The 14,350-nt window shown below is 37.9% G+C and overlaps 1 protein-coding gene across 2 annotated transcripts in view; it reads right to left on the bottom strand.

Moving 5' to 3' along the window:
• Positions 1-10,092, bottom strand: part of LOC148874384 (uncharacterized) — a 57,490-nt gene extending 47,398 nt beyond the window's left edge. Inside the window, exon 1 of one of the 2 annotated variants that reach the window (XM_088963796.1) lies at positions 9,652-10,092. In XM_088963796.1, coding sequence (XP_088819922.1) covers positions 9,652-9,805 — 154 coding nt within the window. In that variant the 5' untranslated portion in view covers positions 9,806-10,092. The remainder of the gene's footprint in view (positions 1-9,651) is intronic. The other variant, XM_088963797.1, reaches the window with a different exon arrangement.
• Positions 10,093-14,350: the final 4,258 nt, after the last annotated feature.

Below are 14,350 nucleotides of genomic sequence, written 5' to 3'. Positions count from 1 at the left end.
AACCTGGGAATAGCCAAAGAGAGATACATTTCAGCTTCAAGATTCTCCTCTTGGCTTCCAGCTTCCTCTTTTTCTTTCTTATTTTCTTCCCCCCCCCCTAATTTTATCTTCAGCATCCATCGCTACTTCCTTCGCATTTCGAGGGTTTCTTACCTTGGACCAGAACTCCTGTAACTTCCTTAAGATTTCCCCTCATTTTCACAACATAATTTCTCTTTCCTGCCTTAAGGTTTTTGCTCCAGTTTAAAGATTTAATTGAGTGTACTTCAACATTCAGAAAACCTTGGAGCCACACCAGAACCTCTTCTTCCAAGAATATCATTGCTTCCTTTTCTTCTCTCATCTTCAACAAAATCACAGCCCGGCTTTTCATTTCCTCGATCAGAAATTTTTTTTTTTATCAGTAACAGAAAACTTTCATTAATTAAGGAAAAAGTTTAAAATACAATGGTGGGGGGAGGTAAACCCTCTTACCACACCCCCAACAGGAAATTTACAGAGTAGCCCGAAACAATTGACTTCTTCCCACCCCCTGTTTGGCCAAAGCATCTGCAAATGAGTTAGCACATCTTTTAACCCACCGAACACACACATCCATTCCTTGGGTTAGCCACTTGAACTGCCTTCGTTCATTAATGTATGCCCATAACCCATCGTTTGCCTTCTCTATCCAGCCAATTACCACTTGCAAATCTCCTTCGATAATCAACACTATTTATATTCAACTCCTTAGCCCTTTTTACCCCCCTCCAAGAGGGCCATAATATCTGCTCTAAATGAATCTCCAACTCCAATTGGTCCTGAAAAAAGGGCTATAACTGAACCTGCCTCTGTTCTGAACACAGCACCAACCCCTGATGGCCCTGGATTTCCTTCACTACTTCCATCAAAGTTGAGTTTGATAAAACCTACCATTGAGGGGAGCCACAGCGGATGGACAGTGATTCTGCTAGGAGCTGAGGCTGCTATTTCCTGTCATTGTTTTTCCTGACAATTCTTTCTTTTTCAACAAATATCCTTCGTTCCTTTCCTCCCAAATCGTCCAACAAACTGCAGCCCTAGTGCACCTCTACAAAATTTTTCTCCTCCTTTTGATCTGGCTACCAACTGTGTAGGTGAAGAAGCTTCAAATGTTAGATGGGGGAGCCCACTTGCAACCAAATAAAGAGAGAAACCGCTCCCAAATAGATGAAATAAAAGGGCATGATATAAGTAAATGAGAGCAAGACTCACCGTCGGCTTTACAAAGGGTACACCAGTGCGGGGACAAGCACCAAAAAGGCTTCTTTTTTTGAAGATGATCACAAGTATTAATTCTTTCCAAAGTTATTTCCCAATAGAGTGCTCCAACCCTAGGTGGGACCGGCCTTACCCACACTTCCTTAGAAGGGAAAGGAAAGGTAGAAGTAAGAGAAGAATGAGCCAAGGCATTGAAAAAAGAGGCACAACTAAAAGAGCCAGAAGAGGAAAGGGTCCAAATTCGAGAATCCCCCTTTGACGGTTCTAAGAAAACCTTTTGAAGTACCTGAACTAGGAACCACACCAACTCTATCTCAGAATCTCTGAGACCACGTCTGAACCCCAAATCCCAATTAAGCTGAGGTTCTGGGCCAACAAAAGAAACTAAAGATGAGGCGGTTAAGTTTTTGTACCTAGAAAGGGAGAACAGGGAAGGGAATTGATCCTTAAGTGGTGTTTCCCCCACCCACACATGTTCCTAGAACCTTACCATATTTCCAAAACACAAATTATACCTGACAAAGGGTAGAAAACAAGGAAGAATGGCATGGATGGCTTTCCAAGGTGTTGTTGCTGATGCTCTAGCCGAAATTCCTGCGTCCCAGCCATTTACCGACAGCCCGTGTATGCTCTTAATCACTTTTGTCCACAGTTTGTCTTGATCCACCGGCAATCTCCATAACCACTTAACCAACAAGGCTGTATTCCTCTTCTGAATGTTCCCAATTCCTAAACCCCCTAGCGACTTGCTTCTAATCACCATTTCCCATCTCACCCTATGATCCCTCTTTTCCTCTCCCGGTTCCCATAAGAAATCCCTCATTATCTTCTCTAGCCTTTTACAAATCCCCACAGGCATCCTAAAGACCAAAAGAAAGTAAACTGGCAAATTTGCTAACGTTGATTTGATCAATGTAATTCTTCCACCCACCGGTAGATAATTCCTTTTCCATGAGGCAAGCCTTTTTGAAAATCTATCCACCACAGGGTTCCAAAAATTCACACTTCTAGGGTTGCTCCCAGAGGTAAACCCAAATAATTCATAGGCCACTGACATACCTCACAACCCAATATTGTTGCACATTCAATTACTTCATTTTCCTTGCTGATACCTGCCACACAAGTCTTATTGAAGTTAACTTTCAAGTTTGTCATTTTCTCAAAGACTTGTATCACCTCCTTCATATTCCTCACCCAACTTAAATCACCTCCCTCACAGAATAGGACAGTATGATTGGCAAATTGCAGATGAGTAATAGGCACTCTTTCTCTTCCCACTCTCCAACCTCTCACCAAACCCCTTAAATCTGCTCTCCATAATAGAATTCCAAGCACTTCTGCTACTAGAGTGAATAAGAACGGAGAGAGAGGGTCCCCTTGTCTAATACCTCTGATGGCTAGAAAGTGGTCAACCACTATTCCATTAACCAAGAGTGAGCAATGGCAAGTACTAATGGAACCCTTAATCCACTTACACCACCTATCTCCAAAGCCAAAATTCCTCATTACTTCCACTAAGAAATCTCAGTCCACCAGATCATAAGCTTTCTCTAAATCGAGCTTGCAGATCAAGCCTTTCTTTCCAGATCTCTTTAGCTCCTCCACACTCACATTGGTAATAAGGATTTGGTCCATGATCTGCCTATCCTGAACAAAGGCCCCTTGATTTAAGGATATAATAGAAGGAAGCATTAATCTAATTCTTCTTGATAGGACCTTGGCAATAATTTTATAAAGGTTGTAAACAAGACTAATGGGCCTAAAATCCTTAGGTTGTATTGTTCTTGCTTTCTTTGGAATCAAAACGATGAAGGTAGAATTTAACCCTGGGTTAATTACTCTGTTAAAAAACTCATCAAACACCTTTTGGATATCCTCCTTCAAAATGTCCCAAAAGTCTCGGTAGAAAGCCAAAGTAAAGCCATCTGGACCTAGTGCTTTAGATCTATCCATCAAAAAAACTGCTTCCTTTATTTCCTCCAAGTCAAACCTTCTTTCTAACCACCTTTTTTTATCATCCTCAACTCTTGGCCACTCCAACTCTTCCACACAAAGTCTTCCAGAGAGAGGTTTTCTAAATATCGACTTAAAATGGTTAACAAGGGCTCTAGAAATTTCAGTTTGTTGATCAATAGTCTCCCCTTCAACTTCCAATTTGGATATGAAAATTTTCCTCCTCCTATCATAGGCTAAGGCATGGAAGAATTTTATGTTTCTATCCCCTTCCTTTAACCATGTTTGCCTAAATTTCTGCCTCCATGTGATCTCTTCTTTGAAAAGGATATCCTCCAATTCCTTTCTCAGCCTCCCTCTCTCTTGCTTTTCTCCTTCCCCAAATAGTTCATCATTTTCTTTATTATCCTCCATCTCAATATTGTCAATTACCTCTTGTTTTTTCTCTTCTAATCTCCCAAATTGTTGTGCATTCCAAATCCCGATTCTTACTTTCAACTCTTTAAGCTTATGCTGAAATTTCATACCCCCCCACTTATTGCTAGTATTAATCTCCATCCACCAGGCCTTTACCTTTTCTCTAAAACCTTGGTGATTAAGCCACATGTTCTCAAACCGAAACGGGGCTGGTCCATTTCCTCTTAACTCAACCTTGGATAAAGAGACAGGCCAGTGATCAGAGGTTAACCTAGGTAGAGCCATTGAGACCAACCCTCCCCAGTGGGCTTCCCAATCCATTATAAATAAGAATCTATCGATCTTAGAGCAAATTGGGTTTGATTGCATATTAGACCAAGTGAAGTTACTACTCACAAGGGGGAACTCCTTCAATTCTCAATTGTTTATGAATTCATTAAACTTCCTCATACTTGTGGTTACCCTTTGTCTCATCTTATTAGACTCCTCAACAAATCTTATCACATTGAAGTCCCCTCAAATACACCATGGTCCATCCCACAATCCCCGTATATCTTCAAGCTCTTCCCACATTTCCTCTCCCTATACCCATTAGGTCCGTAAATGCATGTTAACACCCATTCAAAACCATCATCTTCATGTCGAAATTTAAGAGACACTGTAAACTTCCCCATCAGTTCCTCTTTTCCCAGCAACATGTTCTTCCATAGTACCACCATACCACCTGAGGATCCCCATGACGGTGACATTGCCCAACCTATACCCCTAGACCTACATATACTTCTGGCCCATCTGTCATCAAATGTCGAAAGCTTAGTCTCTTGCAACAAAACAATATCCAGCTTCTCCTTCTTCAGCAATTCCTTTATTATGGCTCTCTTCCTCGCGCTCCCTAAACCTCAAACATTCCAAGTGATCATTTTCATCAAGACACTCTGATTTTATATCCCTTACCTCAGCCCCTTGATTTACCTGCCCCCTTCTCTTCTACCCTTCCTCTCACTAAACTCCCTACGACACTCCACATCAAACTTTAGCCTCTCCACCTCACTCATCTTCCTTTTTCTCACCTTCACCTCAGTTTTCTTGGTCCTTAAATAAGTTTTTAGGTCCTTAGGATTCTTCACCTTACATCCCAATTTCTCCACAATATTTTCTGCCCCGTCTTCTTCCTTTTTGTCAGCCACCAAGATTACCCCCCTACTTATATCTCCCTCTACTATGGTAGCATTTACCTCCTCAATTTTTTCCTTATTCTCTGTGTGTTTATTTTCCTCTAGCTCCTTCCTCGTCATTTCTTCCAAATGTTGTTCAATTAAATCCCAAATTCTTTCTCCCATCTTTTCTACAACTACAGTCTCATCCCCATTTCCAGTGTTAATCTCTTTTGCTTCCACGGCTGGTGGCAGATAAAGAGACTGGGAACTTAGAGAACAGACACTGTGAGTTCCATCTTGCAGAAGCTTCAAAAACTTCCTCTAGTCCTTTCTCCATCATTTAATCAGTTCTGATTACAGGTATTTGGGAGTCTTCTCCTTTCGTATTATGTTCTGATTACAGGTATTTGGATTTAAATAGCTTGTTTAGCTAAATCCATTGTAAACTTGCAAAAGCGGGGGGGAATTATGTGGCAATGCACAAGAGTTAAAGAGTTACAATTAACAATTTTATGAATAATGTGGAAAGAAAGGAATACAGTTATCTTTAATACGAAGAGGCAGCCCAAGGAAGCTATAATTGAGACTTGAGGGTACTATGGTGAGAATGGTGTATTGGATTAAAACTATGTTGATAACTTGATTTTCGCCCCATATTTGGTAGATGACTTGATGAGATCTTGGAGTGTGATCACGGGAGCTGAATGTTGTCTATAATTGGGTGAGAAGATCAACAAATGGGATGGCAGATGTATTAGCCAAACAAGGGACAGTGAGGCACCAAATGTTCTGGACAGAATTATAAATTATAAAAAGTGTCTCTAGGGTGGAATTTCCACCTATTGTAATACTTGATATTGATATTAATAAGATTTTTCTCTTACTGATAAAAAAAAAAAAAAGATCTTGGAGTGTGGTAGCGAGCACCTCAACCAATAGAAGGCTATGCCATATTCAATGGATGCCTCCAAGTCGTGAGTTGTGACCTTACCAATCTTAATTTTGATAGAAGCAACATTAGCAATCTAGGCCACTCAGGAGTGGGAGGGGTGTTTAGCAATAGAAATGGTAGAATCAAAGCAATGTTCTTGGAGCCAATTGGAGTAGAGAATTCATTAAGGGCAAAGTTACTGGCTATTTTGACACACTGAAGATGGAAAACTCTATGAATGTCAGGAAACTAGTGATCAAGGGAGGCTACAAAGTGGTGCTCAGCTGGCTTCACAGTAACATCCAGACTATGCGGCAACACAGATCAGTTATCAAGGAGATCAAATGAAGGATGATGGAAAGAGGTTTATTTTCAGCGGGTCAAAGGTCAGTAAATGGGATGGATGATACGCTGGAAAGGTAGGGGTTTATAGGCAGAAATTATTTTGGAGTGAAAAGTAACACTTAGATAAAGAAAATGGATAGATGGGATTAGTCTAGCCTATAAAAGGGTTGCATGTTTCTTTTACATATTCCATTAATTGTTTAATGCAATAAAGTCATTCAGTTACCATTTTTTTTTTTTTGATAAATGATAATAGATTTTATTAATTCTGAAGGTATAAGCATTACAAGCATCCCTTAGAGAGGCACGAGATGCTACCTCTCTATAAACAAAACAGAACAGAAAATATAACAAGAATATTACAGGTGAGCCCAAAACAAAGATTGTCTACTCACCCCATGCTTGGCTAGAGTATCAGCTAACCCATTTGCCGATCTCCTCACCCATTCTATCTTCAAGTTCATATCCTTGGTGATCCATAAAAACCTTTTTATCTCATCCCTGTAGCACCATATTACAGAATCTAGATCGTTTAACCAACCCATCACCAGTTTTGAGTCCCCTTCAATCACCAAGTTGGTTATGTTCAGTTCATTGTCAATTTGTGGTCCTTGTCAGGCAGAAAGCAATTCTGCCTTGAGAGGTCCCCAATCCCCCCACTGGGCCAGAAAACAAGGCTAACAGTTTTCCATCCATGTCTCTCACAACCCCTCATATACCAGCAGGTCCTGGATTCACCCTGCTGCTCCCATCAAAATTCAACTTCACATAGTTTTCAGGTGGGGGTAGCCATATAGCATTTGTCCTTTCCCTTATGGAAGAACCAGTGTTTTAAAAGTGCAAGGCGCAAAAAAAGCACAAGGGCCAATTTGCGCCTGAGGTGCAAGGCACAAGGCGAGGCTCGTGCCTTTTTAAGAAAGGTGCAAAATTACAAAAAAAAAATAAAAAAAGCTAAAAAATCAAAAAAAAAAGTCAGAAATTTCAAAAATATTTAAAATGCAACAAAAATCAAAAATGTTAAACATAATGTTAATAAAAATATAAACTTAAATTTTAAAATAAATGTTTTAAAAAACCTGTTATCTAAAATTAAAATACATAAACATAACATTTAAAGCGTATTCAAATGAAATTTTAATAATAAAAGCAAACATATAAAGCATTTTCAAGCATTTAAAACCCACAACCTCTTTTTTTCCTTAATTGCATTGCTTCAAGTAGCTAATGTGATGTAAAACATATTGCATTCTTGATTCTATGAGTTGCCTTTGTACCACGCCCCTCAAGGCAAGCCCGAACAAGTCTATGTTAGGGTCTGAAATTCTTATTTCTCACATAAAAAATAATGACTTTATAACTTTCATTGCCTTTTAAGAAGATATTTTATTGCAATGAATGAATGAACAACATTAGCAAATAGGGGGTTCTCGAAGCTTCGGTGAGCAAGCAGAGTTTTTACTTTCCATCTCACATCACAAATCACCCACATCCTCCTTCCACCAAGTTTTTACTTTCCTTACAAAGTCTAGGTGGGCGAGCCACATGTTTCCAAATCTAAACGAGGTAGGACTACTTAAGAAAGTTTCAGGACCTAACTTGATAGGGAAACGGTCTGATGCGACTCTAGGTAAAGTCCTAGATACTAGGTTCTCCTTGTAGTTTTCCCATTCTTCATTAAACAGAAACCTATCCAGTTTTGAGCAATAGGGAACTTCTTGAAGATTGGGCCAAATTAATCTAGCTTGAGAGAGGGAGTTCCTTCAACTCACATGAATCTATGAAGTCATTGAACTTCCTCATACTGGAGGTCACCCGTTGGTTTTGGTTTAGTAGATTCATTTGAGAATCTTATCACATCGAAATCCCCTGCCACACACCAAGGTCCTTCCCATAAACCCCTAACATCAAACAATTCCTTCCACATATCATTCCTTTCTTGATATCTATTTGGTCCATAGACATTGGTGAGAGTCCAAGTAAATCTATCTCTCATGTTTTTAAACTTCAAAGAAATCGAGAAACTACCAATCAGTTCCTCTACAGCCTCCACCACTTCGTCCTTCCACATGGTCACAATTCCCCCTGAGGCACCACAAGGACTACAGGACTATCCAATTCCTCTTGAACCCCAAATACTTCTGATCCAGAACCTATCCATCTTGAAGAGTTTTGTTTCTTGTAACAAGAAAATATCTAGATTCTCCCTTCTAAGTATGTCTTTAATAATTCTTCCTTTCCTCTCACTCCCCATGCCTCTAACATTCCAACTAATCAGCTCCATAATTGTATTTAGGATGCAACCCTTGTTATATTGCAAATTCCTTAGACTTGAGTTTCCTTCTTTCACCTCTGTCACTGAACATGAAGTCCCCCTCAATGTCTGACTTCAATCTCTCCACTTCTCATCTCTTCTTCTTTCTCTTTTTCTTCTTTTCCTCACTCTTCCTGCGGTAGGCCTTTTGCCAGTTCTCTTCTTTCCCTATTTTCCCACTCTCCTTATCCCTAGAAATCATTTCTTCCTCCTGGCCTAGATCTATCAGCTTATCCCTCTCTTCTGATTCCAGCTCCCTCTCCTTAAGCTCCTCGAACTCAGAGAAAACCAGATTCCAAATCCCATCAGCCTCCTCTCTGACCCCTAACCTCTCTTCCACTTATCTCTCTACTTCCACATCTTCCTTCTCAGACCCACGGGAATCTACACCACCTACAGGTTGGGAGAATGGCAATGGCGCAGTTACCTATTAAAAATAAAGTTTTCAAACTGACCCCATTGAACAAAACCTTTCAAAGAAAAACAAGAAACTTTTAAATAATTTTGAAGATTTATGGTTTTGGCCCTCAAGCTAGGCTTGTTTAGACAAAAGCAGTCCATGTACTTATTACAAGTCTTTTGAAGCCAAATTAGTTCTACATTAGATAAGAAAGAGTGAAAGTTATGTGCTCATGTATTGTGGGATATAATCGATCAGGGCATATTGACATGATATCCAAACAGATCGTCCAATTTTCCGTTTAAAATACAACACCATTGCCCACTTCTGGTAAAATCCAAGTCAAGCAATCAAAATCAAGGCCGGCAACCTCACAATTTTATAAACAATATTGACTGATGAAAAAAACTTTATAAACAATATTGCATTTTTTTGGCATTTTCGGACAAAACCAATACAAACATAGGTCTCCAGTCTCCTTTGCATAGTAGATGTTGAATCCAAAGAAAACCCTTCAATCAAGGGCAATGTGGAATCTGACCATGCGAATTTAAGCCCTTCCCTGATGCACAGACCTTCGTCTCAGTGGCACCTAACCTAATTGCCCCTAGAAAGCCCGAAAGAAATGCATCTCAAAATCCAACCCTTTAGTTTGCCTCAATTGAAACAATAATCCAACAAAGATTACAGCACATAGAAACTTATTCAATTTACCAATGTCTGTTCTTGAAGCAAGACCATACGCATGAAATTTCATTACCTAACAGAATCGATGAAATCCATTCTAATACATCAAGCAGGTTGGAAAATCTGAAACCCGTAAAGAATAAAGCAAAACCCTCCACGACCAACGGAATTAAAGAACAAAGAAAGAAACATCTGGTGTTGAAGAACGCACCGCAAAACCAGTGAGAACAATTGGCTTGGCAAGGTAGGTTGAAGTCGTCGTGACAGATGGAGCAGCAATCATTCTCTGGAGGACTCTCCATCTCTCTTGCTCTCGCTGTGTTGTTCAATGTTTTGGGTTGAGTCTCCTCTGAAGAGTGCTTCATCCCAAAAACCTCAAACCCATTTTCCTTTTACTCCCAGGAAATCCTCAAATTCAATTACTCCAGTTGCGTTGCCCGTCCGACCTTCGGTCTTGAACCATTGTTACGAGTCAATTAATCAATTTCAATTTGGGAAAGAGCCCAGATCGCTGGGTGCAACTCGGGCGGGTTATGCAGGGATGTGGTCGTGGATCAACGAGACTTACCCTTCCTCTGAATAGGACCCGTGCGATGTACGGACTTTATTTATGGGCAAAATTGAAGATGGAGCTCGACATTTCTAATTAAGTGGTGTTCATCTAATTTTAATTCAAGTATTAAGGTATTATTTTTAGGGGTTATGTCTATCCTATCATAATTTAAGTTGCACTTTAGGCTTAATTTGAAAGTAGTACAAATATAAATATATACGGTATAAATCCATATAAAATAATAAAAATATGAGGTTTTGCCTTTTATATATTTGTATTTGTATTCCTTTCAAATGGAGCCTTAGTAAGTTACCAATTTCCTATTCTTTAGATAAATTTGGAAAATAACTTTTTTATTAATTTTTATTGGTTTATTATTTGTGTATTATTTTTAGGTAAAATTATAAAAAAGCATCCGCTTAAAACAATTCTATAAACCACCCTTGTGTTTCAAAGGCCTCTCCTATAGTTTTGAGAAAAAAGTGCAAATATCTCCTTTACCTTGGCTTTTCGATAACAAAGATGTTGAAGTCTGATGATTGTTAATGCATTACCATACATTATTTAAAATTTCAACATTATCCTATAATAATTTATTTTTCCAAGTAACTTTCAAAGAATAATTCTCCTTACTCTTCTTAGAGAAAATACGGTAAAAAGGCTGAAGTTAAGTATAAATAATGCATTACATCAATATTTTTATTTGGAATGCTAAAGAAAGGCATTTGCATATTTTTTGTCAAAACAATAGGGAAGGTTTTGTTAAGGTCAAAACAATGGGAACCTCGTAGGATTGTTAGAAAACCCAAAGAGGTTTTTATAATTTTCCTTATTTTTAAATGGAATTTAAATTGATTTTAAAATAATCAAGCTATATTTAAAATTAATTTTTTATTAATTTTAAAAAATTAGTAAAATTTGAATTTATTTAAGTATATTTAGTTTTTATTAACTTTAAATTCCTTATGAAATTTATATAAATTTTTATTTTTAGTGGAACTTATGTTGGTTTTAAATTAATAAAATTTAAATATAAAGCTAATAATTGTTTGATAATTTTGTATTAGTTTTATATTAGTTTTAAATTGATATTAGTTTTTTATTTATCTTATTCCTTTTATTAATTAATTTTTTCTTGTGATATTAATAAAAAATTATTTTTATCAATAACAATAATTAATAATTATTTTTATTTTATTTAAGTAGCTAACTAAATTATTTTTATTATAGTTCATTAATTTTTATTATTTTCAAATGGAATATAAATGGATTATAATTTTGAATGGAAATAGATTATTTAGCGTAACAATATACCATTGAATATCTCAATTTTAATATAATTAATCTTTACTAATAATTACAATTTAATGCAAATATAATTAATGTGTTGTATGCAATTGAAATGAATATTAGTGCCATGAGTTATTGAAGGAGAGATTTAATAGCATAACTAATGAGGAGAGATTATTAAAAGAGTTAATGGAAAGGGTAAAATACAAAAACCTCTCATGAAGTTTCCGACAATCATAAAAACCTCTCCTATAGTTTCACTTTAGTAAAAATCTCCCCTATATTTTTGAAAAATTCAACAAATACATCCCTTCCATGAACAAGACAGAAAACATTAAAGAGATTATCATTTTTTCAAAATACCTATTTTTACCCTTTTACAAATTAATGTGCATCTATTTTTATCCATAATTGCTCAAACACTATTCATTTTCTTCCTGACAACGCAGAGCAACCAAATGGCAGTGCACTCCCCCTTTCAACCTTCCTAGTTTTCACTAAATAGCCCTCTCTCCTTTCTCAGTCCTTTACTGCTTCTTTTTTTCTTTTCTTTTTTTTTTTTTCGTGGGGCAGGGGGGTAGCCGAGGCTCTGGCTAGCCGATTGTAGCTAAGATCAACCATATGGATTCTAACCTAGTTCCACAGTTGAATAAGGCCGCTGAACATTGGTTAAAAACGGGATTGTTGGTCGTTACAGTCACTACAAAGCTCTGCTTCTTCACCATCTCCGAGAACATTGGTTAAAAACGCAATCACTTGGATTGTGTTGGATAGGTAACCGATCGAACGCAAAAGTTTACGTAATCGGTAGGGGAAATGTCAAACACTAGACTAGGGTCCATTGCACGATCCAGGTTAAGATGACCGGAGCCGAAATCGTACGGCATTGCTGGTTTCCCAGTGGACTCATCAATAATGGTCTCAAGACGATTATTAATGATGTTCACAATAGTCATCATTGCCAAACGAATCGCCACCGGACTCCAATTCGGGAGGGCAGATTTCAATAAAGCTATGGCACCGCTTATGTGTAGGCATGCCATCAACATTCCGAACAAGATGTTGAATTCAGCCTTCGGGCTATCAGAATCTAATCCAGTCGGACCTACGGTGTTGGTCCAAGCAGCTAGAATGTTTATCTAGGTGCGATCAAATCCGGTTTGAGTATCTCCGGAGTTAAACCGTTAGATCCACGACCAGAGAACGAACCACGGTCCCACCAAATGTAATTGTAGCTATCGGAAGCAAGGACGATGAAATGCAGGACTTCACCACATCTCCTTCATTGGCACTTACAACACAAGCCGGGACCATATGAGCATCACCGACGTGGCCTTCACTGCTGGAAACTCCATCGGCAATAATCATTCCCACACCGCCCGCTTTCTTGATGACCGAACCTTTGGAAACTCGGGGACTACTTTCGCAATCACAAACAACAATTCTTTCCCCTTGATAAGGATGGGATCAAGAGAGTTCTTCATGCAAAGTGAAGTAGAGAGCATACATTAATTCATAAAAGGGTAAAATAGGTATTTTGAAAAAATGATTATCTTTTTAACGTTTTCTGTCTTGGTCATTGATGGGAGGTATTTGTTGAATTTTAAAAAATAGAGGGGAGGTTTTTGCTAAAGTGAAACTATAGGGGAGGTTTTTATAAGTGCCATAAATTTCAGGGGAGGTTTTTGTATTTTACCCTAATATTATCTAGATATATGGGCCGAAATTAGGGTTGATCATTTCGTCCATATAGCTTTATTTGTGAAGTGGGCATTTAGCAGTTTTAACATATTAAAACTGAACCTTTACAGGTTGGGCCAAATTAAACTTTCAATTAATTATCAATCCTTAGGCTCATTAGTGGGAGAAATAGGACTGACATTCAGCCTTGATTGAACCCTAGATTTGGTCCAACCAGTTTGGACCAATCTGATTCGAATGGGTAAAGGGTTTGATCTTTAATTAAAGATTTAATTCAATAAATTAATCTGAAATTAAATACTAATAAAAGAAAATCAAGAATCAGTCAGATAGGACTGTTCGCATAATCCATCTTGCAAAACAGAGGTTAGATCACAGTTTGCAGTTTCATAAACTGCAAATCACAGATAGCGATTCTCCCATATACGAAATCTCCTTCCTTATACAGCCATCTTCGATCCAAAATAAAAATAAATAAAAAACCTAATTTCTATTATAATTACATCAGATCGAATGCCTATACATTAAGCCTAAAAAATTAAAAAAATATATATTTTATAGACAAAATGTAATAAAATAATCAAGAAATTGCAAAATCGCAAGTTCCCTGCGCCAATCAAGATTTCGATCTCCAGGTGTACGAATAACCCATAAATCAAGAAAATTATAAAGAACAGTTCTAAATAATAATCAGATTTATAAAGTTTAATTTCAGATTAATCGCCCATCAACTGAAAACAAATATTCCAAAAAAACCCTATATCTATGCAAATCGGGTAGAACGCCTTCTGCCCATTTGCGCAGGTTTAGATTTGATCCAATTCGGTTCAAGAGTTGAATTTGGCTCTGATACCACTAAAGGGATGAGATATCCATCGTATGGATGCCCGAATCTTACAGAATAGAATGGGCGAATTTCAAAAATTTCTCTCCATCCTACTGGAAATCGTATTCCATATTTTAGAAAAATCATATTTTTCAAGGATCAATCTTGAACCAAGAACCGAACCAAATCTAAACAAAAGTAGTAGGAGAAGGATATACCTGATACGGAGAAATAATATCTCCCAATGGAGGTGTTCACGCCCAAGGAAGGAACCAAAAATTGCTCCCATTGAAGATGGCGCAGTGCAGGATAGAGCAGAGTTAGTAGTGTTCTTCCCAATAACCTGATCCTTCACAAGAATCAGCTGGACGACACGTGAGCACAGCTTCCTATTAGTCCCTTCACAAGAAACTGATATCAAGATCCAATCTTGATTTCTCCCGCTTAACTGGAGATCAAATTGGAAGGTGAGGCGGGAGGAAGGAGGTGGCAAGAAAGAATTTCGCAGGGTTGCTGAATTCTTCCTTCTGTGATTTCAAC

The sequence above is a fragment of the Nelumbo lutea genome, chromosome 1 (genome assembly GCF_056320005.1).
Source record: "Nelumbo lutea isolate HS-2025 chromosome 1, American lotus-T2T, whole genome shotgun sequence".
Taxonomy (NCBI): domain Eukaryota; kingdom Viridiplantae; phylum Streptophyta; class Magnoliopsida; order Proteales; family Nelumbonaceae; genus Nelumbo; species Nelumbo lutea.
The sequence above is the reverse complement of the archived record's forward strand: the minus strand, read 5'-3'. Positions and strand labels throughout refer to the sequence as shown.